The sequence below is a fragment of the Dunckerocampus dactyliophorus genome, chromosome 1 (assembly GCF_027744805.1).
Source record: "Dunckerocampus dactyliophorus isolate RoL2022-P2 chromosome 1, RoL_Ddac_1.1, whole genome shotgun sequence".
In the NCBI taxonomy this organism is placed as follows: domain Eukaryota; kingdom Metazoa; phylum Chordata; class Actinopteri; order Syngnathiformes; family Syngnathidae; genus Dunckerocampus; species Dunckerocampus dactyliophorus.
Window position 1 is genome coordinate 46,921,645 of NC_072819.1, and position 27,398 is coordinate 46,949,042.

The window sequence follows — 27,398 nt, forward strand, 5'->3', positions numbered from 1 at the left end:
GAGACCGTGTTCGTAATACAGTAATCCCTCGCCAATTTTGCGGCTTTACAAAATCACAGTTTTTCAAAAATATATTAACTAGAAAAGCACGAGCAAAGCTAACATGCTAGCGTCATGCTGAGTCAAGCTAAGTCTTTAAAATTAGCGTCTATCTATGAAAATGGCGAAAAACGCTACTCTGCTGTTAGCATACTATCAATGCTAACATGCTAAAGTTATTAGGCTAACACCTAAATGTTTACATATGTGTCTAACCATGAAAATAGCTAAAAATGCTGGTATGCGAACGTTAGCACGCTAGCAAAGCAAATACGTGATAACGTTAGCATGATAACACCTAGCATGATAGCGCAACGTACCGGGAAGGCTAAATGTCCAGACTGAGTTGAGAATTTTGACTTTGGAACGGTCCGAATTGGTTGAGAAATATAGAAGTAGTAGTAGGTAATAACAGTTTTACGGAAAAGTGTGAATTTTGGGAAAATTTTGAATTTTTTTTCATTATAAATATAGGTAGCCTGAATGTCCTGAACGTGTTGAACAGTTTGATGTTGGAATGGCTTGAATCGGTTGAGAAATGTGGAAGAAGTAGCGGGTAATAATTATAATTATAATGATTTTGGATAAGACATTCAGCATTCAAAGACGTTATGATGACATGCAGTATTCTACACTGGTCACTAGGTGTCAGTGTAATGTTGTAATGTTCGGTGAGACACACAAGGCACCAGACTTCATACCTGGAACAACAGGCTTTTATTGCAAGTCTGAATGATCGCAAAACAGGCACAGTAATCCCTAACACGAGCTACTGTTGCAGCTGTAAGCCCTGCCAAGCTAAAACTTAACTCTGAACCCCCAATGACACTTCCTGCCCGCTCATTACGCACATTACTCTTATTATGTCTACTGTTATTTCATGTCTAGAGGGCTCTAATAATGTTGAAACCCGCTGTAGACAGGTTTTCTATGCTCTAACCACGAAAATATTTCACTTATAAATAAGGAATCCTACTTTGCGGAAATTCATAATATCACGGTCGGGTCTGGAACCATTTAACTGCAATAAACGAGGGATTGAGAATATTCAAACTTGCAATAAAAGCCTGTTGTTCCGACTATCACACCTAGTGACCCCTGTTGAATACCACATATCATCACAACATCTTTAAATGCCTCTTCTGAAAGCCTCATGTTTGTATTTTACTTTGTTTAGCCATTTTTATTTTTATGCTTGAAAATGCTTCATTTAGGCAAAGTGAAATTATTTGTCGCAAATGGGTAGGCAAGGGCTGCCGATGGTCGTGTGCGTTTGTGTGCTGCGGAAATAAAATCAGAGGCGCTCACGGTTAAGCTCTGCTGGTAATGACAAGCCCAGCATTGGAACAATCTGACGATTAAAAAGCAACCTACTGCTGCCTCATTTTCACTGAGGATTGGACTTTGACGTCATTTTTTGTGTCTAAATCTACTTGTGGTTGCACAAACACACAGAGGTGTGAAAAAGTGTTTGCCCTCTTCCTGATTTCTTTTTTTTTTTGCATGTTTCATCAAACAAAATGCAGTTTTTGAATGAAATGTTTTATTATTAAGTCAGAAAAAAAATCCAAACCTACATGACCCTGAGTGGGAAAACTCCCATCCCCACCCCCCAAAACATAATTTATCTGAGATTAATTGAGATCTATCAGTCTGGAAAAGGTTATAAATCCATTTCTAAAGCTTTGGGACGCCGGCGAACCACAGTGTGAGCAATTATCCACAAATGGCGAAAACATGGAACAGTGATGAACCTTCCCAGGAGTGGCCAGCCAACCAAAATGACCCCAAGAGCACAGCGACGACTCATCCAAGAGGTCACAAGAGACCCCACAACAACATCCAAAGAACTGCAGGCCTCGCTTGCCTCAGTTATGGTCAGTGTTCATGACTCCACCATAAGAAAGACACTGGGCAAAAACGGCCTGCATGGCAGAGTTCTGAGTCGAACAAAAAGAACATCAAGGCTCGTCTCAATTTTTGCAAGAACATCTTGATGATCCCCAACACCTTTGGGGAAATACTCTGTGGTCTGATAAGACAAAAGTTGAACTTTTTGGATGGTGTGTGTCCCATTACATCTGGTATAAAATGAACACCGCATTTCAGAAAAAGAACATCATACCAACTGTAAAATATGGTGGTGGTAGTTTGACGTTCTGGGGCTGATTGGCAGATAGTATTGTTGATCTAAATGCCCTTAGGTGCTCAACAGATTTGCTCTGCTCGGGAAAGGTGTGAGATACACTTTCCCAGAATTCTCAGAATTTATTTGACTTCGATGTTTTTTTGTTATGCCAATTTGGAGTGGCCGGACCGGAGCAGGAGGGGGTAGAGGAGAATAGAAAAGAAAACAGAGAGGGGAGTGCAGGGACAAGAGGAGGACAATAAAGAGAGAGACAAGGACAACAGCAACAACAATTGCAACAACAACAACAAAACAACCGAAACAAAAAGGACTACATCAGCAAATGTCTGTGACGCCTATAAAGACCATGACAGAAAGGACAAAATAATATCAACAAGGCCTTCAGAATGCACATTTTGGGGCCATTTTGCTGCTTCAGGACCTGAAAGACTTGCTGTGATAAATGGAACCATGAATTCTGCTGTCTACCAAAAAATCCTGAAGGAGAATGTCCGACCATCTGTTCGTGACCTCAAGCTGAAACCAACTTGGGTCCTGCAGCAGGACAATGATCCAAAACACACCAGCAAGTCCACCTCTGAATGGCTGAAGAAAAACAAAATGAAGACTTTGGAGTGGCCTAGTCAAAGTCCTGACCTGAATCCTATTGAGATGCTGTGGCATGACCTTAAAAAGGTGCTTCATGCTGGAAAACCCTCCAATGTGACTGAATGACAACAATTCTGTCATTGCAAGTAATTGCAAACGCTTGATTGCAGTTGTTGCTGCTAAGGGTGGCCCAACCAGTTATTACTTTTTCACACAGGGCCATGTAGTTTTGGATGTTTTTCCTCCCTTAATAATAAAAAGTTTAATTTAAAAACTGCACTTTGTGTTCATTTGTGTTGTCATTGACTAATATTTAAATTAGTTTGATGATCTAAAATGTGACAAACATGAAAAAAAATAAGAAATCAGGACACCTTTTCACACCACTGTAAATAAGAGTGCAATCCCCTGCTTGTGGAACACAACTATCAACATTTGTTTTACTATAAGTGATTGCAGGATGCAAATAGTAGGTATTGAGCTCCCTGAATAAAAGTCAACAATGCAATGTTCAGCTACAGTATACAGCATTACTGATCCAGGTTGCTGGGGTATGATTATTATTATTATTTTTGCTTTACATTGACATAAAATTGAGGATTTTATGTGATGAACACGTTGCTGAATAACAATGTGGTTCATGTCAATATGTGACTGACACAAATGAGCAATGAAGTTGATTGAGCTTGCACAACTGGTCACTACTTTCAATGAAAACTATTCCAGTTGTCATCTTGGTCCAATTATAAATATCGCGGATGAAATGTGAGAGAAATGTCAGTAATGCCAACAGAAATGCTGAGTAATTCTTCCCTGTGTTTTTTTTTTTTTAACACTGTATGTCAAGGACCAGACCCAAAATGACCACTGAGAGTCGCTGTTGCACCATTCGAAAATTGACATCCGCTTTTCAATAGCTATTGTGCACCGCATGACCAACCAAATTATTCGTAATCTGTGAATATCTTCAACCACCCGGTGTCAAAAACGTCACCCATTCTTCATTTTAGAACATGTTTAAGTTATTAAGTGACTCATTATCTGGATGATGACCCACCTCATAGTGTAAAGCAGAGTGCCATCATCCTTGAGCCTGAGCAGCTTGTTTGGTGTGGTCATGTTGTGAGCAATGGACTTCTTGCCATTGAGGAAGAACGTGTCTGGTGTCCAAATGTTGCTGGCCAGCAGGTTGTTCAGGGGCAACTTCTTCATAGGCCCTTTGAAGCAGAGGCGCTCATCCTTCCAGCTCTGACGGAAGAACACATCGATGGTGTATTCCTGAAAGGATTCGCAAAAAGTGTTAAAAAAAAAAAACAGAACAGGATAACACTACAGTCTTAACCCTAACCCTTGGCCACACCTCCGCATTGTACCAGTTACCTTTCAAAACTAATAGATTTTCCATTTGTATGGGACAGTGAGTGTGTGTCAGAAGACAAACTCACCATTTCCGTGTCAGATACCGGACCAAAGCTTGTGACAAAAATATCTGTCTTGATCTCCGTGACGTTCTCTGTTGAGAGAGCATGAAGAAAGCTTCACAACTGGGCCTAAATTTGGAACACTCTTGAAGTTTGTTGTTTTACTTGTTTTTGTTTTGTAGTGGACCCGCAAAAGATCCAACATTGTCATTTTAAGAAAAATGAAGAACATAAAACGAAAAACAGAAGCAACAATAAAAAATAAATAAAAAACTGGGAAATAGCATCAAGAAGAAAAAGTAAATGTGAGTTATTGCACAAAAACTAAAACTAACACAGATTATTTATGCCTGATTGATAGACAAAAAAAGAATAGAATACATATAAATAATTATGACTGAATTGTTTTACAATTCCATAATATGGTAGTACAGTAATCCCTCATTTATCATGATTCTATTTTTATTTGTTTATATTTTTGTAGGTAGAGCATAAAAAACCTGTTCAGAACCTTCTAAATCCAGTTGTTAACATTATTAGAGCCCTCAAGACATGAAATAACACCCCTGTAGTCACCATTACGCTTGTATTAATATAGTAGACATAATAAGAGAAAATACGCCATTTAAGACATACATAAGACTCGTGCTAGGGGAGATGAGTGAGGGGTGGACAGGAAGTGACGTCGGAGGTTCAGAGTTGAGTTTTAGCTTGGTGTGTGTTACAGTCGCAACAGCAGCCCATGTTCGGGATCATTGTGCCTGTTGTGAGATCATTCAAACCTGCAAGAAAAGCCTGTTGTTCCGGCGCTTGTGTGACCGACACCTAGTGACCAATGGAGACTACGACACATCATCACATCTGAATGCGTCTTCTGTATGCTTTATATTTGTATTTTAGTTCATTTAGACAATTTAATGCTTGAAATTGCTTAATTTAGGGGAAAAAAACGATTTAAATATCCTTTAATATTTATATTTTTTGACGAATGACAGGCGCGATCGAGTGAGGCCGCAAAATTCGAAGCGCAAAGTGGTGAGGGATTACTGTAGCTCGTACAGGTTGGGCCATAAGTTTCCACGCAGAGGAATAATAATCATTCATGTTGAACAACAGTTTTTATTTAAATACTGCGCTCTGTAAAGTGCTTCATAAGATTGCAGTACCATTGTTTGGAAAACGCATATTAATACATGTTTTCTACTGTTAATGAACTGAAGTTGATTATGCTTGTAACGGCGTTAGTGATACGTTTCCTTGAGATAATTTATGTTTCCTATCTTCACCTGATACACCATGGCCTTCAAGTGCCATAGCCTTCAGGTACCCCAAGGGTATTTGGAACATAAAAAAAATATGCATTATACATTTTCCTATGTAGGGAAACTTAAGGCCCACCCTCTATAGGCACATTCTAAAGGAATAATGGGTTGCCTTCAACTATGCAGCATGAATGTAGCTTCTGGGCTGCAGAAATCAGATCAATATTAAGCAGTACTGCACTGGAATTTGTACCAGGTGTTCCCGACTTCACACCGTTTTTTTCAATGTGTACGGTGTGTCTCGCATGAGAATTGTGTGAAAATGAAAGGTGGGACACTGCAACAAAATCCTCCTCCGTGCATATCAATTTGTGCTTGGCAGGCTTTGATTACTTGTGATGTGGAGCGAGCTGCTTGTTGTACAATGGGCGATGAAGGCCTTGAATTTTTCTCCTTTTGTCAACGGTAGCAACCGTTACCAGGCTGTGAGGGCAAGCTTTTGCAGCCGTATAAAGCAACCTCACCTCTTGTTATAGCACAAAGGGTGTACAGTATGTGCAGTATGTGTGTATGTACTGTCTACAGGTGGTCCTTCGTGTTGCGTACTTACGCGCTTTCATAACTTCATTAACAATTCATTTTGGCTGGTGAACATGAGACTCGTTCGAGAACTACTTACAAGGAAAGAATACACCAAAAAGACGCACACTTCATCCCAAAGTGTGCAAAGCTCATCTACTAACATGCAACAAGGACTGCGTCTGTCATATGAACAGAATAGCACTCCTTTAGCAATCCTTTTGTTTCTGTTTGCGTTCATGAATGTGCAGAATATACAGTGGTGTGAAAGTGTTTGCCTCCTTCCTGATTTCTTTTTTTTCTTTGTTTGTTTTTGTTTGTCACACTTGGATGTTTCAGATCATTAAACTAATTTAAATGTTAGTCAATGACAACACAACTGAATGCAAAATGCCATTTTTAAATGAAACTTAATTTAATAAATTAATAAAACATAACTGAGATTAACTGAGAGGTTATAAAGCCATTTCTAAAGCTTTGGGACTCCAGCAAACCACAGTGAGAGCCATTAGCCACAAATGGCAAAAACATGGAACAGCGGTGAACTTTCCCAGGCAACCAAAATTACCCCCAGAGCGCAGCAGCGACTCATCAAAGAAGTCACAAAAGACTCCACAACAACATCCATAGAACTGCAGGCCTCTGGTCTGACAAGACAAAAGTTTGGTGTGTGTGTGCCCCATTACATCTGGCGTAAAAGTAACGCCGCATTTCACAAAAAGAGCATCATGCCAACAGTAAAATGTGGTGGTGGTAGTGTGATGGTCTGAGGCTGTTTTGCTGCTTTAGGACCTGGAAGACTTGCTGTGACAAATGGAACCATGAATTCTGCTTTTTACCAAAACATCCTGAAGGAGAATGTCCAGCCATCTGTTTGTGACCTCAAGCTGAAACTGACTTGTGTTCTGCAGCAGGACAATGATCCAAAACACACCAGCAAGTCCACCTCTGAATGGCTGAAGAAAAACAAAATGAAGACTTTGGAGTGGCCTAGTCAAAGTCCTGACGTGAATCCTATTGAGATGCTGTGGCATGACCTTAAAAAGGCGCTTCATGCTGGAAAAGCCTCCAATGTGGCTGAATGACAACAATTCTGCAAAGATGAGTGGTCCAAAATTCCTCCACAGCACTGTTCACACACGGCCATGGAGGTTTGGATTTTTTTCTCCCTTAATAATACAAAGTTTAATTTAAAAACTGCATTTTGTGTTCAGTTGTGTTGTCATTGACTAATATTTAAATTAGTTTGATGATCTGAAACATTTAATTGTGACAAACATGTGAAAAAATCCGAAATCAGGAAAGGGGCAAACACTTTTTCACACCACTGTATGTACGTTATCAGAACATAAAAAATAATAGGCGGAGGAAATGCAAACGTAATCATTTTGCATTCACAACGTTCATTTTTCATTTTATCCAATTTGAAACCTGTTTTTGCATCTTTTTTAACAGGTGCAAATCGCCGTGTATGCATGGCTGGTCATTGTAGCAAGAGGGATGCAAACAGTAAACAATGACAGATGACAGAGAGAAACACTCTTCCGTGGGCTTGTCCACAGTAAGAAATGTGGAGCCATGTCATATCTCCCTGTAATACAGCATTGTCTTGCATCTGGATCATTCCACTGCACCATTGCATTCGTGCCGATGTAATAACGAGCCGTGGGCCCCTGTTGGGTATCCCTTAGCGCAGAGGTGTCCAAAGTGTGGCATAGGGGCCATTTGCAGCACACAGCATATCGTAGTACTAAAAGTAAGCCAAAAAAATGGAAAAATACAACAGAAAAGGCGTAATGTAAAAAAGCTGAAATGTTGATAATAATAATAACAAAGCTTTGACTTTAACTAATCTGATACATAATAAATACATATAATATAATTTTAAAGATTTCTATTATATATATATACTTTTTACAAAATTCTAAATATCAAAGGAGGCCCCACATTCTTTGATTTGTCAGTATGTGGCCCTTGAAGAAAAAAGTTTGGACACCCCTGCTTTAGCGCAATAATGTGGATTTTATTGTTGATTTCACCTGGATATGCAGCTATCTAAGTAATGTGTAACGCTATATAAGTACATTTTCACCATGTTTGCATGAATATCACAACCTAATAAGTCGCAGTTTTCATCGTTTAATGGTGTAAAACATGTATACGAAATGACAAAACATTAACTCTTTCAATGCCAAAGACGTCTATTGACGTCTTTTCAAAAAGCAACGTTGACCACCAAAGACGTCTATTGACGTCTTTTGCTTTTGCCGCCTCAGGAAGCTAACAGCTACACCCTCTGTACTCCACTCACGAGTAGCCCCGCTTCCACAAAGAGGCTGACTGACACGAGGGCCCACTCTCTCCGTTCATTCCACTATAGAACCAATGCGCACAGACGGATGCAGAGTGAACCGTCTTGTCATCCAGCCTGTGTGGCACGCAGAGACGAGCAGAAGAAACACACGCATACGCGCACATGTCAATTTATCGAGGGCGCCACAATTATCCACCTGCTTTTTTTTAATCAGTCGATTAATCGATTTATCGATTATCGTGACACAGGCAAAATCCTCAAGGAGATGACTCACTATTGTACATGTATTTTTTAGTTTTGTTAGCTTGCTTGCTTGCTAACTTGTAAATGAATCTTCGGTTTATCTGCAGCAATATGTACTCACAAGGATACAAAAACGATACATTACAGCGGAACGGCGCCAGGGCGAAAAGGCACGGTCATGTGAGTTAAATACTGTATGCGTGAGTGGCTTAATAATTTCTTGTGTTGCTCATTAGGGCTGATCATTAAAATTCAAACGAAGGTTTGAACTTTTTTGAGAGTGTTTAAACAAGAGATAAATGTGAGAAAATGTTATTGCCTGCCTGAGAAAAATGATCTAATACTATGAAAGCGGCAGTGATAACTCAGCAGTGTAGTGGTCTTATCATTGAGAAGGAAGGTTGCTAGCGCTTTGGTGTTACACTTTCATTTCATTCTTGTATTTAACGTTATATTACTGTATTTGATGTCCTTCAGGTCCTTAGGTATAAGATCCAACTTACACCAAAAATCGCATTCTAGGAACGGAACTCGTACGTAACCCGAGGACCACCTGTATGAAAGAACTAGAGGAAAACAAAGGATAGAAATCAAGGTGTCCGTTAGCTGAAGGCAGGTGAAATTAAAAAGCTTTCATTTTTAACGCCTCTCAGAGAAAAAATTTAAAAAATCCATCTTTAAATAGCAGTGTGTCAACTCTCAAGGTTTGCTCCTGTTGCCAAGGCAAAGAGAGTGACGGGAGCATTCAGGTTGTGCTTGTATCGAGTGACGCATCCTCTCATGATTGCCGGTGTTTGGCTTTCACAACTCAACCATTCACCTCTATTGAGACGTGTTCCCGCCCCTGCATATCCCACAAATCAGTGCATAAAAATCCCAGTAGGCGGGAGACACACAGACAGATGCTCCAACCTCCAAGGCCAGGTCGCAGCCTGTTGTCATAACCATCAAGAAGCCCGTCCAAGATCCTCGTGAACACCGTGCTGTCATTCGCGGCGGCCTCCTTCTGAGCCTCCTGGGAGGACTGGCAGGCGCTGAGAGAGGAGAGTTCAAGTCAAAGACCCGACAGTTAATCGTCCTCATGTTAGTTAAAATGCAAGAGTGTCAAGTGTAGTGCGGTTAAATGTGATCCTACATGGCTAACATCACAGGGCAGTCTTGTTGTGCTGAATTATTAAACACAGGCACGGAACCACGAGCAAAGACGATGAAGGCGTTGGCTTATAACAGTTAAAAAAGAAAATCAAAATCAAATCAAGTTTTTTTCGGCATATAAAAGAAAGGGTGAGGCTCATCTGTGGCTACAAGGAAAAGAGTACACAAGAGTGCACAGAAATTGCAACTGAGTTAGATTTGAGCATGTTTGAAGACGCCACTGATGAGAGTGGGCTATTCTGCTGATTTACCGACAGCACGGCCAAGGATCCTTTTGCACTTAAGGCAGGGTGTAACAGAGTGCAGCAGGGATATGTCATCAATCAGTGAGAAGGAAGCACAGCCGAAAGGAAAGCTCAGCAAAAGGTCCAGGACATCCAAGAGTTTCATTTGCAAAATGACAATACAACGGCCATTTAGAAATTCACCAGTGGGTGTAATGATGTCAGTGTGGTCATGATGCATTCGTGTTTAAGTTGAGTTGTGTTTACCCTTTTTGGCATCCGGACAGAAGGACGGGAACCAGGAGCCACGCCATGCAGGCAGACATCCTGCTCACTTTCTTTGCAGCTGGAACACATGCGCAAACAACAACAAACAAATGACTCAAACCACCCTGGTATTACCAGATATTACAGCTTGTGAATCCAAGTGATGCTCCCCCAAATCACACAAAGCAACTCTCCCCCCACCCTCTAAGAGGAATCACTTTATCAACCCTCTGCTCAATGAGGCTGCAAGCTGCAACTCCTGTACGTCTCGCCACACTTGCACCAACAGGGGAGGCAATTTCACTGCAGCATGGCCCTGTTGTTGTCCAGCTCAATAGCTGTGAAGCTGTGATGCTCCGACGCATGTACAGGGCCACCCCACTCCCCCTGCATGCAACCACCACCATGTTCCACTCTCTTCATCATAAAAAAATGGAGCCCTTTCACACCATTTTCACAGCAGCATTGTGGTTGTAAAAGAGAGACAGAAAATACCTGAACGCTGATCCATTGTTCACGGTTGTTTTTGACTGTACTCCTCCTCTCCTTGAGGGATGAGGATCTCCGATGAGAGGCTGCACCGGTACAGCCACCTAATCCCGGTGCTGGTCGCTTGGCTCCCCTTCCTCTTGCTCGTCTCTCCTTGTTCCTCTCTCTCTCCCTCTCTCTCTCTCTCGGAGTCAGACGTTGTGGTTGTAGTTGTATGTCTGCATCTCTCCAGCATGTGGTCACCCCCCTTCTTCACCGCGTTTCCTCACGCATCACCTCCAGAGGTGTTGCCGCAGCTGCAGCATCACTCGGCCAGCCTCTCCTCCGAGGAGACCGGTGTGACTCCACGCTACGTGACGCCGACTGGTGGTGGAGAGGAAATGAAAGTGCTGCAATGGAGGTCAAATTTGATCGCAAATGATTCCCATTGGTGGGATGACAACCAAAGGAGGGGGCATATGTTAAAAAAAAGACGCTGAGTAAATAATTAGAGTCTTGTTGCTTGCCTTGCAAAAAATCATCTAAAATTAAATTAATTAATTTCAACGTGCATTTCTGAAGTATGTTTTAGGCTGTGGGAACATACTTTACCTTTTTTGGTCCTGTAAATTACCCTGTGAACCGATAATTCAAACAATGAAGATTAATTTCAGGGACAGGAATTGACAGCTTTCTATCAACAGAAAAGCTAAGACAAAGTTTTCACTAGTTTTCCTACTAAATGAGTACATTGGCTCGTTACATTTTTGTTAAATCGTTAAAGGACTTTCACAGCATTCCAGCTTTTGTGTTGGACCCTTGCAAACAGTATTCACAGCGCTTCACTTTCCCACATTTTCTGTGACAGGCTTATTCAAAAATTCTTTTTTTCCCTCAATATTACACACAAGACCTCATATTTCAATATTTGTTTAATGTATTTTTTTTTAGTTGTTTGCAAATTTATTTAAAAATAACCCCTAAGAATTCACACATGCATAAGTATTCACAGCCTTTGCTCAGTTCTTTGTTGATGCACTTTGGCAGCAACTACAGCCTTAGGTATTATGGAATATGATGCCACAAGCTTGGCACACCTGTCTTTGGGCTTTTTCCCCCCATTCCTCTTTGCAGCACCTCTCAAGGAAGCGTCAAAACATTCACAAGGATCATTGTCTTTTTTGTCAGGGTATGAGCGTCTTCAGGTGCATTTTGGTGACCTCCAGGCGGGCTGCCATGTGGCTTTTACAAAGTAGTGGCTACTGTCTGACCCCTCCACCATAGAGGCCTGATTGGTGCATTTTGGCACAGAGGAACGCTGGAGCTCTGTCCAAGTGACCATTGAGCTCACCTCTCGAAGGCCCTTCTCCCTAATGGCTCAGTTTAGATGGCCGGGCAGCTATTGAAAGAGTCCTGGTGGTTTCAAACCTTACGGATGATGGAGGCCACTGTGCTCACTGGGACCTTCAGAACAGCAGACATGCGTGGTTTGTGCTTTGAAATGCACTGTCAACTGGTGGACCTTATATAGACAGATGTGTGCATTTTCAGATCATGTCCAATCAACTGATTTTACGAGAAGTGGACTCTACTTAAGCGTTAGAAACATCTCAAGTATGACCAGTGGACGCAAGATGCACTTAATTCAATTTTGAGCTTCATGGCAACGGCTGTGAATACTTACGCTAATGTGATTTTTGAAGTTATTTTTATTTTTAATAAATTTGCAAACATTTCAAAAAACATTTTTCATTGTGTCATTATGGCGTGTTGTGTGTAGAATTTTGAAGAGGAAAATGAATTTAGCCCATTTATCCGCATTTTCTGTGGCATCAATGGCATCCTCAGTTCTACTAATGTATGGGTCTCTAAAATGTCTACAGTGGCCTCCTTTGATGAAGATCTCACCACAAACTCATCCAGACAATTGCCATCAGAGGGTAGCCGAGTTCCATGTTTCCTTGACTATTTGTTGTGTGAATGTCGTTCATCTTCAGCGAAAAATTGGACATGGGTCAGTGAAGGCTGCAGTCAGATGTGTCAACCAGGAGGTTGAGTTCAGCACCACGCCACTCTTGAACAGCTCCTGTAGAATGTCCGGTGAAGAGGAGGTCTTCCATACATGCTTTGGTTTTAGATCTTCTTGTTGCTGCAGGGAATGATCCCGAACATAAAAACGTGGTCTCTTCGGCTTTGGTACTGCTCACAAAACTGGAAAAAAGAAACATCCGATGCACAATATCAGCACTGATAAATGGACATTTTCCTAGTAAAGGGAATTTGAATATGCATTTGCATATACAGCATATATGCATTCAGTGAATTGATCCTGCCAACTCATTGCCATTGCCATTTTCTTTCAGGAATGCTGTTGACGGAAACAAGAAGTTGTTCGCCATCTACGACACAAGCAGGTGAGCAGGTCTTTCCAACCCACTCTAGTGGTGCCATGGAATTCTTCACCACCACCACCACCTCGTCACACCCAACATAATTGATGGTCGAGCCATGAAAATGAGTCATCAACATTAGCCTATCTATCACAAGCATCGAGGTCGATTAATGCAGCTCGACCCCTTTGGGACCCCCTTGACACCCTCCGGTCACACCATCTTTTAGAGAAAATACATTGGTGTAAATTGTGTGAAAAGGGTGTCAGGACAAGTGGGTCCCGGACAATTACGATCGGTGTCGTTGAATTGGGAGGGTTTGCAACAAAGGTGGTGATATTTCACAGTTGCCTTGATCAAAAAGGGTTCTTCTTTTACGCACGTGGTTTGACATGAAGGGAAATGGAAAAAAAGCAAAGTCCGAATGAGAAAAAAAAGATGTTTTGTAGGAAATGCAGCCTCTGGCTTAAAAGCAGGAACGCCGCTGTTGCAGCGACCGATGGGCATTTCTTGCAGCGTGGCAGCGTTGGGCTTCATCTCTCATGTGAGCCGAGGGTGGGCGATACTGTCAATTTTGGTATCAATGCGATACCAAGTAAATAGAGGGACATTATTGCCGATACCAATATGAATACTTTTGACTTGAAATTTCATTAAACGATTTTGCAATTCTTGCCTTTCATTTGTTGGTCCTCATTATACACAGAATAAAACACAATACAGGTATGTTAAGCACAAACATGTCCATAAAGTATCTTTACAATTTAACCAATTTATTACAAAAGCAAATGAATAGTCTATCTGTGGAAATGATTACAAAATGAGGAGTAAACCTTGAAGGGCTTTTTTTTCTAATTGAATACACCTCTATATGGCAACCATATTTGCATGAAGGATAACAAGTCGGTAGGCTACTCGATTTCTTGCAATATTTGCTAAAACACTCATGCCTCATCCATGATGGCAATGGCATCAGCGAGGTTTTGCCTCAGGGCGTTGAGGACTTGCGTAAATTTGCAATTTACAATTTATAATTAATAAAGTACTTATCTATTTCTCTGTATTTGTTCCATACAACAAAACCCCATAAAAAGAAATCCAGAGGAGTGACATCTGGTGAACTTGGTCCATCCCATTTGCTTACCAGACCCTGGCAACTGAAAAATACAAATGAAAAACTTGAACAACCCAGTGGCGGGGTGGTGTTTTCGGTGCCAGGGCATTCAGCGGGGACTTACGCGAACCAATCAACCTCTTAATACAGGGGTGTCCAAACTTTTTCCAGCAAGGGCCACGTACTGAAAAGTGAAGGGATGCAAGGGCCACTTTGATATTTTGTAAAGCAACACATCGAGATATGCTAAGACGTTATATGTAGCTCAAGAAAAAACAGCATTTCAGCTTCGTAATGTAGGTGAAATGCTACTAAAAATGGCTTCTTTCCACAATAATACGAGTTTATTCTCGTAAAATTGCGACTTTTGTTCATTTGATCATGACTTCTTTTTTTCCATTTCTGCTGTTTTTTTTTTTTAATTTTCCAACTATTTCATTTCAACTTTCCTCTATTAAATTTTCTCCTCATAATTATAACTTTATATCTTTTAAAACGATAATATATTTTTTCTTTACTTAAACATTATTACTAAAATGATATTTTTCCTCATTTTACAAGTATGTTCTAATAAAATTGCAACTTTTTTCTCTTAATATTTTGACTTTACTTCTGCTGTTGATTTTTTTTGGTATAATTTTCCAAATATTTCAACTTTCTTCTTGTATATTGTCTTCTCCTTATATTTGACTTTATTCACATGTTATAAGTTTCCCCCCAAAATTTCCAAAATGTACAACTTTATTCATTCTTTTTGACTTTAAAAAAAAACAAAACATTTTTTCTTTAATATTTCAACTTCATGCTACTAAAATGCCATTTTTCCTCATACTATTACTTTATTCTTGTGAGATTATGGCTTTTTTTCCTTGCTAGATTACAACTCTTCTCTTATTATTTTGACTTTTGATTGATTTTCCTATTGTTGCTGCTGTTGTTGTTTTTTCTTAAGTTTCCTTGTTAAATTACAATTTTAGACTGTGCTGCGGTCCGAAAAAATCACAGCCGCGGGCCGCAAATGGCCCCCGGGCCACACTTTGGACACCATTGACCTTTTTTAAATTGTAGAGATACCTTCTGGACAAAATATCAACATGTGTATTTGTAAAACAACAAACAATATATACAAGACAATATCAACAATTAATACAATTAGTCTTTTTTATTACATACAATTGTTTGTGCAAAATGAAATCTATCAAAAATACAACTATAGCAATATCAGCAATGTAACAATATGAACAACATAACACACATATTGGCGAAAAATATTGTTCTAATCTCACTAGTATCGATCCGATACGGATACTACCTTGCTATCGTTACTATCGACACGCGGATCGATCCGCCCACCCCTCGGTTCCATGTCTCATGAGAACAAGCCGAGTGCCTTCACCACCAGCAGCACCACCAGCAGCAGCAGTGGCAGCCTCATCATCCACCCTCCTCATCAATATGCGCTCCTGAACGCTCCATGCTCCTGCACAGTCGCGGACGGCACCAGAACCAGCGCTGGACCGCAATGCCAGCCCGTGTTTCACATGACAGCCGTTGACTGAAGACACCCTCCTCCGTTCCTCTAGCCGACTTTTCTCATGGATAATCAATGGATTTTTTACTCTGATTTGAAAGCGGACGACTGTTGATTTAGGAGCCCTTTTTGCTGCTGCTGCTGCCGTGCTTGTAAACATGTTGACTTCGCACAAGGCTCGTCAATTGCGCGTCTTGTCCGCACTGGTGGTCGGCTCCATAGTGTGTTGCGCCAAAAGGTGAGCGCTCCCGCTGCGCGGTTAAGTCAAGGTTATTGGTCAGGCTGACAAGGTGATCATCTCGTTTTGTCATTTCAGCGTCAACGAGCCCGGCAACATGTCTTTCGTGAAGGAGACGGTGGATAAACTCCTCAAGGGGTACGATATTCGACTGAGGCCAGACTTTGGAGGTATTCACCCATCATTAATCCTCCCCAGCAGCTTGATTTTTGGCGCCATCGCTGTGTTGTGGTCAGGTGTAGAGGTGTAGGCCTACATGCATAAATAATGCGCTGTTTAACCTCTTCCAGGGGCTCCAGTCGCAGTCGGGATGAGTATAGACGTGGCCAGCATAGACATGGTGTCTGAAGTCAACATGGTGAGTGGATTTGCATCACAAATGCTGCTTACATAAAAACGAAGGCATCCCAATCTTGCCTGCTCTCAAACAGAAATACTGTACATTGATTCCAAATATGGCTTATACAGTAATTGTGGGAAGTGCCACTGCAGTTGTGTGTGATACTGTGGCAGGGTTGCCAGGAAGGGAAATCAGAATGTGGCACCCTGGACTCATACCTTAAAAGTATACTGTTGAACCTCACAGGTTTATGATACGTTTTTTTTAAGGTCCAAATCAACCAAAAACCAAATCAATTTCTACAATAGGAAATCATGTAAATCCAATGAATCTGTTCCAGACACCCCAAAATATTAACACAAAACACATTTGATAATAGAATAACTCTAGTTTTACGTGCAGAAAACAAAAGAAAATACATATACAAGGTAGATGGTTAATTAAATGGATAATTGAACATTTAACGTTTTAGCTTTATTGAAGACTAGCAAACATCTTTAATGTAACTCCAGCAGCAGGTACAATCGCCATTACACACACTGGCCATGCTCGCTTTCTGTTATGTGTCGCCATTAAACCATTCCCAATGCAACCTGCAACAAACATTACAATCCTACTGTAACCAACGCTACCTTCATACTTTCTTGAAATCAAAAGTGTTTCTCACCTTCTTCATCAAAGGTCTGGCATTTGCAAATTTTTTGCAGTTGTCCTAAATAAAAAAAAAAAAAAAGTAAAGATTTCTCAAACATTCTGAAATACGCAGTGCACTTGAACGCCTCATCAGCGCACGGTGCAGTGCGTGGATGCTTTGTATGGGCACCCGACTGGTTTGTTTGGTCTTACGATAACCGAGACAATCCTACAAAAGCTGAGGTTCCACTGTAATGCATTTTGGTCTTTTGTCACCACGTTTTAAGGTGCTGAGAATCTGGTCAGTCTTTCCAAAAGTCTCTTTGCAATGTTTGGATAGAAAGCTGTTTGCTGTTTTTTTTGTTGATTGTATTAAAGTGGGCCCGCACGGTGGCCCCCTGGAAGTGGTTAGCATGTTGACCTCCTGACTTGTTCCAGTCACCGTCAGGGCATCTCTGCGTGTTCTCCTCGTGTATGCGTGGGTTTTTCGGCGGGCTCAAAAACAAGTGGTATAGAAAAAGAATGCATGGATGTCTTCAAATGTGACATTCATGAGTATCGACACTTACATCAGTCCACAGAAACGATTCCCTTTTCCCTAATCCCACATTGATATTATTGTGCCTTTTCCACTACATGGAGCAAGTTGGGCGGTGATGAGCATTTAAATCTTATTAACCTCTGTAATCAGCAGCCAGCAGGTACCGTAGCTCCTTATTGGTGCCACTTGTTAACCTCTTGAGCCAGAGTTAACAATGTCCAGGAGTGCTCTCCCAGGAGGTCCACTGAGACAGCCATCAAAGACTTCAGACTGGCTTCTCTGGCACGTGAAACCAGCACAATAACGACATACAGTATATATATATACAGTATATATGTATATGTATATATGTGTATATACTGGATGTGCCTAAAACATTAGCAGACAATGACCTAAATTGCATCAGAAATGTGCTTGCACAATCTCACCCAATCGACTGGGTTTGCAGACACCTATTTTAAGATTTCTAGCACGGAATGAAAGACCTGCTCGAGCAAAATTGGTTCAAGTCCAGCCTGGGAAAATAACATTACGATCATCAACATCAGCACTGCCAAGTTACAAAAGCGTTGCATGTGTAGGATGATAGATAGATACCGTAGGTAGATAGATAGTTACTGTTTTGCGTGTTTGTCACACTTGAATGTTTCAGATCATCAAACTAATGTAGCTTTTACATGACACTTTTTATTATTAAGGGAGAAAAAAAATCCAAACCTACACGGCCTCAGTGAAAACGTGATTGCCCCCTAAACCTAATAACTGGTTGGGCCACCCTAAGCAGCAACAACTGCAATCAAGCGTTGCAATGAGTCTCTTTGTGGAGGTTAGCATGTTGGCCACAGAGTCAGGAAATTTCTCCTGGTACTCCGGTTTCCTCCCACATTCCAAAAATATGCACGTTAGGTTAATTGGCGATTCTAAATAGTCCATAGGTATGAATGTGAGTGTGAATGGTTGTTTGTCTATATGAGCCCTGTGATTGGCTGGCGACCAGTCCAGGGTGTACCCCGCCTCTCGCCCGAAGTCAGCTGGGATAGACTGCACCATGACCCCGCTACCCTAATGAGGATTAGCGGAAAATGGGTGTATTTATCACAGCAAGTATTCCAGGTATTGAAGCAGAAAAACAGCCCCAGAGCATCACACTACCACCACCGTATTTTACTGTTGTTTTACTGTTGATGTTCTTTTTCTGAAATTAACTTTTACGCCAGATGTAATGGGATACACACCTTCCAAAATGTTCAACTTTTGTCTTGTCAGACCAGAGTATTTTCCCAAAGGTTTTGGGGATCATCAAGATTTTTGTTCAGCAGTGGGGTTTGTTTTGGAACTCTGCCATGCAGGCCGTTTTTGCCCCGTGTCTTTCTGATGGTGGAGTCATGAACACTGACCGTAACTTAGGCAAATGAGGCCTGCAGTTCTTTGGATGTTGTTGTGGGGTCTTTTGTGACCTCTTGGATGAGTCGTCGCTGCTGCAAAGCTTTAGAAATGACTTTATAACCTTTTCCAGACTGATAGATCTCAGTTAATCTCAGTTAACTCATTGACTGCCAGCCATGTTCAGAGCAGAGAGTTCCATACTGCCAGAGTTTTTGGGCATTTTTGCTGAACTTTCAAGACCCATAGAATATTGAGTTTTATGACTACATAAACATTGAAACTATCTAAAGAATCTTTAGACTCTCTTCTTTCATCAGGAAAAAGTTTCCAGCCTTTTTGGGTCTTTAGATACTGACGGTAGAACATAGGGTAGTTTCAGCAAAAACACCTGATTTTGACGAAAAAACAGAGAAAACAAGCTTTTTCTGCAGAGAAGCAAATTCAAGCAGAGTGACGGTGGGGTCTGCTGGATGTGGGGATGAATCCCTGCTGCTGACCGATCTAGACGGCAGCCACTCGTCAGAAGAATCAGGGTCGGGTTCAGAGTCACTCGACTCTGAACTGCTTCCGGTGTCAGGCTCCGGTGTCGCGCCACATGGCTCGGCAACGCTAACCACTAGCTTGTTGCCTCGGCTGCCATTGTCAACTGCATTTGTGTCTACGTCACCTACAGTACATTACCCATGTCACCTCTCTTTTGCGATGGCGTCACTACTAAAGGCAGATCCACCGCCAGACAAGCTCTGTGACAGTGTTGGCTGCCTGTATTTTTTTACCGATTTCTGCATGTGTTTCGCCATTTTCTCCTCTCAACCCACAATCCGTCTTCTTCATAGACAATCTGTCGCTGCCGGTTGGAGGAAAAGAGAACTGTTGCCCCCCACTGGGACAGAAACTAAATTGCCTACAAGTCATAAATTCACACACAAGATGAATAAGACTTTGATCTGTAGCTCCCGCGAAAAAAAGCAAAAGACGTAAATAAACGTCTTTGGCAGTGAAAGAGTTAAGTTATTTTTTAACAGGGGAGCAATCTCTTTTTCACACAGGGCCATGCAGGTTGAGATTTTTTTCTCTCCCTGCATAATAAAAAGTTTCATTTAAAAACTGCATTTTGTGTTCAGTTGTGTTGATTGAAATTTAAGTGTGATAAACATACCAAAAAATAAGAACTCAGGAAGGGGCTGAACGCTTTTTAACATCACTGCAGACAGACTGACAAAAGCACATATCCAGTTTACCATGTGAGAGATTGTTTGTTGTGTGGTGCATCCTCGGGGGATGCATATGTGGGTGGCTGTTGATCAATACTAATGACTCAATGATTACTTCACCAGGTGAGTCCTGGGTTGGACCTTCCAATTCCCTTAGCAACTTCTGCATCCAGCAAGATTACATTTATGTGCCCCTAATTTTTGTGATAAAGAGTGTGTCTGTTTCTGTTATTATGAGGGGATTAGACTCAGTTGATACCTCGCTATACATCACGGGGGTCCACTGCCAACATTACGCTGCTCTCGCTTCTGATTTATGGGGATTTGTCCAGTAAATAACTGAACTGCTGATCATCCATTTGAGACGTGTGAAGGTTTCACGTACTTTTTATAGTGTAATAATGGCGTTTATGGCTTCGTTGTTATCATAGGAGTTGCATCATTACTATCATTTATTGTGATACTTCCTCTTCAATTACATGCTCAATTCAGCGGCGCCAAATTGCAATCATTTTAAGCACATTCCCTTGGTCCCCGACCAGAAAAATCACGTTCTTGCAATAAATTGGGTGAGGGTTCATCAGAGGGAAATGAATCATGACTGTGACAGTGTCATGCTTTATCCAGCCACAGCAGAGTCACAACTCTCGGGGCTTTTTGGGGAGAAAAGCCTTTCCAAATAGTCACCCTCCTGCATTCATTTCTGTGCAATTCCAGCCATTGAAGCCACTTCGCCAACCGAGCGTAGCTCCCCACAGGCATTATTGGCAAACCAGTTCAGAAAGTTGAAGGACTGTTGAAACAAGTGCCAGAAATTAGGTATCAATCCTTTCCGGAGATGCTGCAACCATGCAGTGTGAATGTAACAGTTTGGAAGTGAAGACACCGCGTGGCCAAAGTAAGGTTTCAACTAAAGTCAGAGAATTAAGTTAATTATTTGAGCACTGGACTCGCTGAGGTGTTCAAACTTTAATCAGACGACACGGAAGTCAAGAATGTCATCCCTCAGTGCATGTATCATGTATCAAGAGTTATAATGGTGCCCATTATAATACCCACATTCATTTCAAAATCACAAATTTGGAACTACCTGTTTGCTCTCCTTCTTAAACACATTATGATGGGACTCTGTCGATGTAGCTGGTCGTTACAACTCCGTACAGTAGATGGAGGTATGCATCGTAACTCGACTTCTTAACCCACCTCGTACGCAACTGGTCTGCCAGGGAATAAGAAGACGGAGCAGGAGGAACCAGTGTTGCCAATGCAGTAACTTTGTCACTATATTTAGCGAGTACTATAATACCTCTTCACTTTGTGCTTTGCATTTCACGGCTTCAGTCTATTACGTTTTAAAAATATATTAATTAATAAAACATGCTGTTTTGTGATTGAATATGGCCTATTTTTTGTCATAAATATGCATAGTTTAGCAAATGTTTACATATTTATTATATTAAGCATTTTCAAACATAAAAATTACAGAGTTAGAGAAACACAAGCACTAGACTTGATCACAGGAACAACAGGCTTTTATTGCAGGTTTGAATTATTGTTATTTTTTGAACTGATTGCGGCCGTAACCCATGCCGAGCTAAACCTGACTCTGAAAAACTCCACCCCCCACTCAGCTGCCCTCACAATGGAATACATTTACAGCAACATACATGAGCGTGAGTCTTATGTATGTCATAAATGCCTTATTGTCTCATATTATGTCTAATATATTGGGTAATATGAGTGTAGAGGTGACTATAGGGGTGTTATTTCATGTGTAGAGTGCTCTAATAATATTAAAAGGTTAAATTTCAACGGTCGTAATCAGGTTTTCTCTGCGGAAAGTCAATTATTTATTATTATTGGTTTATTACCGGTCGGGTCTGGAACCAATTAACCGCGATAAACGAGGGATTACTGTATTCAGAACCCCCTAGCAGCTCTTTTTAAAGAACTACCAGCGACTTTTTTCTCGTTTTATTGCAGACTTATAGAGACTCTGACATGAAAGCATGTATTGCTGTTCTCAAAGAGCAGCGGGTGCTGCTGTGGGCCCCTCCCACCTCTCAAATCACTCACAGGCGTCTCAGTTTTGCTTGTGACAAGAAGAAGCGACAGAAAAAAAAAATGATTTGTCGTTGTAAACATATTTGTTTTGCTGCGTCATTCCAAGCACACGCGTCATGGCCAATTGTGTCAATTCGACGAGGACGTCAATTAACAAAATATAAAACACAAATGAGAAGGGTAGAAGGAAGGCATGGAATGTTTCACAGAAATGTACATGCACAAATATTGGAGCAAGGAGAAAGAAATGGATTTTTGCTACCTTATGCATGACGAAAGGTGTGGACAAAAGTGCTTTTTGGGATCCTGTATTTAGGGAACCATATTGCTGTTCATTGTTTCACCATTTCAGTAATTAATTAACAGTTCCTTGAGTCACCTAATGCAGTGGTTGTCAATTATTTTCCGTCAACCCCCCCGCCCCCAACCCAGGGGACTGACATTTTTGTCCCGCTGACTTGAAATACTGTTGAGAGCCTGATAATATTTATTTATTTATCTGTACTGTACAGATTTAACTCGAAACTGAAGCCAGCAAAATGCAACAAAATGGAGAGCAGTGAAGCGTACAAGCGTATCAAAGGTCAAAATTCAAGCTGAGTGTGAAAAATTGGCAGGTCAGCACTCATATTGAAAGTTCCCCCTGCCTCTCATGCCTCCCCGACAGGTCACCACCTCCCCCCAAGGGGCCAGACCCGCTATTTGAGAAGCACTGCTCTAATGTACGTGAACACTCACTGATCAGAACACTAAGTACACCTACACAGTGCAGTGATCCATTGCAATTGCCGTATGAAAGATGTATAACTGATGCTTATTGAAGTATGCTGTTTTTAATATTTCGGTTACCTTATTTAGCTACACAGCAGGGCCTTTATTTTGACAGCAGCTGTCAGTATGATGCAATCCAGTCCGACACCACTGCAAACAACACCTACAACAACAAACACGTTGTTAGAGAAATACTTCTCTGGCAATATACTGTTTTGCAGTGTTGCCTAAGTACAAGTAAGTACATTATAAGTCATTTGCTGGCGTGTTCTTGCAGAGGAAACGCTGAGAAATACACAAACCAGACAAAAGCAAAGTGCAAATACACTTAGAACAGCGGTTCCCAAACTTTTTACAGTTGCGTACCCCCTGCGTATCCCCTCCACCTACACACTTCAAAAACAAACCCCTTTTTTATCTTTGTTAACTTGAAATATAGAACATAAATAATTTGTTAATTAATTTTATAGTAATTCCTGGTCAAAAATGTTGATCAAGTTTCACATGAGCACTGATAAATAGATCAGCAATCATTCTACATACCTTTTATGCCAGTTGGACGTTGGCATCCATCTGTTTGAATGGTTTGAGTTGAGCTTCACTAAATCTGCATATTAATTTAATACCAAATTGAAAGGGAAAGTGTAACAATCACGATAAAGCAGTAGACTCATTTTCATCCCCACTCACAGTGACGGGTTTTCACCACTGCGCCGTGCAGGGATTAGAACACCAATATAAATGAAATCTTTGAGATTAATTACTCTTAATGTACAAAATAATCATCAAACTTACTTACTTCTTCAAATGATGCACACAGAGCAAGGAACGACTTCATGCTCTGTCTCCTTTCTGCTTCGTTTTCCTTGTGCCGTGAGGCTAATTGTTTTTCATTGTTATTCACGTACCCCCCATAACAATTGGAGTACCCATGGGGGTACGCATACCCCACTTTGGGAACCCAGGACTTAACACATTAGATACTGCTGCTCAGCATGTAAGGTAGCTCGGCTTGGGCCTTCTCTGTGGAGTTTGTATGTTGCTTGTGGGGGTTGTCTGCAGGCCCTCCGTCGTCCTCCCACAGTCCGCAAACTTTGACTTGACACTGAAAAGCCTGCAACACAAACAAACAAACACAACATCAACTTTCAACTGTCAACGAGGGACTGATTTCACAATGTGTTTATTTTTATGGTTGTACTTTGTAGAGGTATACAAATGCACTGCATCTGAGTTGTTTGTACTATTTAGGCTCATTTTGCCACGTCAGAGTGTACAAATATCAGAAAACATCATGCATCTCAGCATGATGCAATGCAATGCGGTTTAAACACGGCAAACTACAAAACTGACCATTTGATGATGCAAGTGGTTATAATGTTGTGGCCTTTAATGTACTTAGGAACTGAGGGTATGTATTCTCTTGACACTATTTTTCCATTTGTTATTCTGTCCTTTGTTAACAAAATGAATTTTACCGGTCAGCAAGTAGATTCAAAGTTTCAGAAATTTGGGCAAGGGAGAGCTGTTAGATGTAAATATTTATTGAAACAGAAAACAGCACAGTGAATAAGCATCTGGCACGTCCAACTGGCAGGGCAGGTTTTTCCGCTGCCTCCTGCGCCTTTATGGGGGGGCAAGCCCCTCAACCAGCAGATGCTAAAGGGGCCTGGAAGTGGCGCACTAATTACCTTGGAGGTTTGTTTGTGGCATGCCCGAGGCCTCTGCTGATGAGCAACACATACGGGGGACAAGATCAGAGTCAGGCAGAATAGATTAGAAGAAGCTGCTGAGGCAGTGATTACTGAAGGCGAAGCAGTACATGTCCTCAAAATGTCCTTGTGTTTTGAATATTACTATTAAAGAATATGTGCACAATCAGCGTGCCTTGAAACATGCTGTATATTTGATAAGTCCAGATATCATAATAGCCGTATTGGACTTATTGCAGTATGGAGTGTAGCGTGGAACCTGTAAGGTGGAAAACAATCTGTTCAGAGATTGTTGGTGGACCTTAGCTTTGTTTAGATTTCGAATGGAAATTCTTGATGGAATCTTCCAGGCTCAAACGGCATCATATACTTTTTCATTGGCTTTGTGACTGGACAGGCAACATTGTAAGTAACATTGTAATATTCTCGATGGTCATACAAGGGTAAAGATAAGTTAATCACCTTTAATATGACTGAATGCCGAATTGTATACAGCATTCCCACTGTACTGCAATTGAAGTAATTACCTCCACCAAGCAGTATGCAAAAACTACAACTATCATTTTCAACGAAAGTACATGGAGGTTGCGGGCCAAGGAAATGAGTGGTGGTCTAGGTGCACACATTCTCTGAACCTGCAGAGATCTTTACAAGGATCTTCTAGTCTAGACATATTTTGAAAGGGTTAGTCATAGGTTGTAATAACAAAATATAATAATAAAATAATAAAATTAATCTTGGATAAGATTTTGTCTTTTCTTGATCCATCCATCCATCCATCCATCTTCTTCCGCTTATCCGAGGTCGGGTTGCAGGGGCAACAGCCTAAGCAGGGAAGCCCAGACTTCCCTCTCCTTGACCACTTCGTCCAGCTCCTCCCAGCAGATCCTGAGGCATTCCCAGTGCTTCTCACCTTATCTCTAAGGGAAAGCCCAGCCACCCTACGGAGGAAACTAATTTCGGCTTCTTGTACCCATGATCTTGTCCTTTCGGTCACTACACAAAGCTCATGGCCGTAGGTGAGGGTAGGAACGTAGATTGAAAAAGCAGAGACCCAGTCCTGCAGCCACCTAACTGGAACCCGTCAATGGCTGCACCTAGAAATTCTGTCCATAAAAGGAATGAACAGACTTAGTGAGAAAGGGAAGACCTGGTAGAGTCCCACACTTAGTGGAAACGGGTCCGACTTATTGCCGGCAATGCCATCCTAACTCTGACACCGGTCACACAGGGAACGAACAGCCTGAATTAGGTGGTCCGGTACCATTTATTCCTGGAGTACTCCTCACAGAATTCCTCGAGGACCACGGTCGAATGCCTTCTCCAATCCACAAAACACATATACAGTAGACCGGTTGGGCAAACGTCCTTCCACCCTCAAGGACCCGGCTTAGAGTGTAGAGTTGGTCTTTTCTTGATTGATCATTTAATCCTGGATATTGGAAAAAAGGACACAAAAACCTGACATGAATATTTTTGCTTTCATTGAGTGGACTCTGATATTAACTGTGATTGCATCCTGTAAAATGATTTGCAGTGGACATCATTATTGATGTGCTGTTTGCAAAACACACAATAGCAATCGCTTCCTTTTGCATCCGTCACCATCGTGCGTGTTAAATTAGCGCGGGAAGCGCCTTGAACGCCTTCTGTTTTGTTTTGAACACACACCAGCTGCATAGCAAGAAGCTAGGCTATAGGTATGGGGCCAAATTCCTCCATGTGAATAAAACATTATATTTAAAATGTGGTGACATCTGTTTTGTGAGTGTCAGGTTTTATTTGCCACTATTTTCCATGAACTTAACATTGTGCAGTTATAAAAATGATAAAATAAGTTTCGAGTGCACCTCAACTTTAAATTTTGACTCCCTTGTCTGGTTTTTAGTCAGCAGGTTTGGAGAACGCTTCATGTATTTTTCGTTCCTAGTCATTTCTGCTGACGCACCAGCCGGTCAAAAACATGCAAGATAAACTGGAAAATGCAAAAGATTTTGTCCCATAAGGAGATTTCATTCAGTTTCATCTTTGCTTACTGTCTGGATGCCTCCTCCAACTGTCATATCTGGGTAGTGCCGAGGTGAACTAACAGTATTTGCTTTTGCACGAGGTGTCACGGCCTTTCATCCCATCACGAGCACCTCCTGTTTTAGGGGGAATTAATTTACAGACCCTCACGTGGGCAAACGGTCAGCGATGTGTTGCACTAACAGGCTGAGCAAGCGAGTCATCCCACGGCTGCACGTGGGCGTAAGAGAGACAGAGAAAACATTTATCATGAAGCGTTGAAAAGATCCGTCTTTCTCCAAATGTTCCTGCTGCCTGTTTGTTCTTTTTTTTCCCCCCTCCCAGCTGTTATTCATGCCCCCTGACTTTTACTTGTTTTTGGTGCATTTCGTTTCGGAGAATAAGCTCACACATCAGTATGGTAACGACTGGATGCCTTTCTGCGTATGCACTAAGTGTGTCACCCTCATTATCTTATATAGGTCTCACAGTGATGCTAAATATCTTTTCTCTGCAGTGTGGCTTCATATACCCGCATGTCTTTTATCCACCATCCTGTTTCCTGACTGATGGAATGTAATTGGCCTCAAGAGGCAGCAGGCTGTTGGATGAAGTAATGGTCACAAAGATTTAGAATAAGTGAAAGCAGGTGCCTCCTGGATGGTGTTAACCTACTGAAAGGGTTCATGATCGCCCCACGTCACACAGATGCTAAGAGCACAGGCGGTGCGTGTCACTGGCAGTTTTA

The 27,398-nt window shown here is 41.4% G+C and overlaps 2 protein-coding genes across 4 annotated transcripts in view; one reads left to right on the forward strand and one right to left on the reverse strand.

The window, feature by feature from the left end:
* LOC129190329 (gamma-aminobutyric acid receptor subunit alpha-5-like) overlaps window positions 1-11,114 on the reverse strand; it is a 35,468-nt gene extending 24,354 nt beyond the window's left edge. Inside the window, exons 1-5 of the mRNA XM_054792925.1 lie at window positions 10,737-11,114; window positions 10,242-10,320; window positions 9,508-9,629; window positions 4,222-4,289; window positions 3,834-4,054 (exon numbers count right to left, since the gene is read on the reverse strand). Of these exons, the coding sequence (XP_054648900.1) occupies window positions 3,834-4,054; window positions 4,222-4,289; window positions 9,508-9,629; window positions 10,242-10,320; window positions 10,737-10,752 (506 nt within the window). The 5' untranslated portion in view covers window positions 10,753-11,114. The remainder of the gene's footprint in view (window positions 1-3,833; window positions 4,055-4,221; window positions 4,290-9,507; window positions 9,630-10,241; window positions 10,321-10,736) is intronic.
* Window positions 1-27,398, forward strand: part of LOC129190316 (gamma-aminobutyric acid receptor subunit beta-3-like) — a 76,142-nt gene that overhangs the window by 14,655 nt on the left and 34,089 nt on the right. For 2 of the 3 annotated variants that reach the window (XM_054792899.1, XM_054792907.1), the window contains exons 2-4: window positions 13,073-13,123; window positions 16,061-16,152; window positions 16,273-16,340. In XM_054792899.1, the coding sequence (XP_054648874.1) occupies window positions 13,073-13,123; window positions 16,061-16,152; window positions 16,273-16,340 (211 nt within the window). Of the gene's footprint in view, window positions 1-13,072; window positions 13,124-15,549; window positions 15,983-16,060; window positions 16,153-16,272; window positions 16,341-27,398 lie in introns of those variants that run through there. The other variant, XM_054792915.1, reaches the window with a different exon arrangement.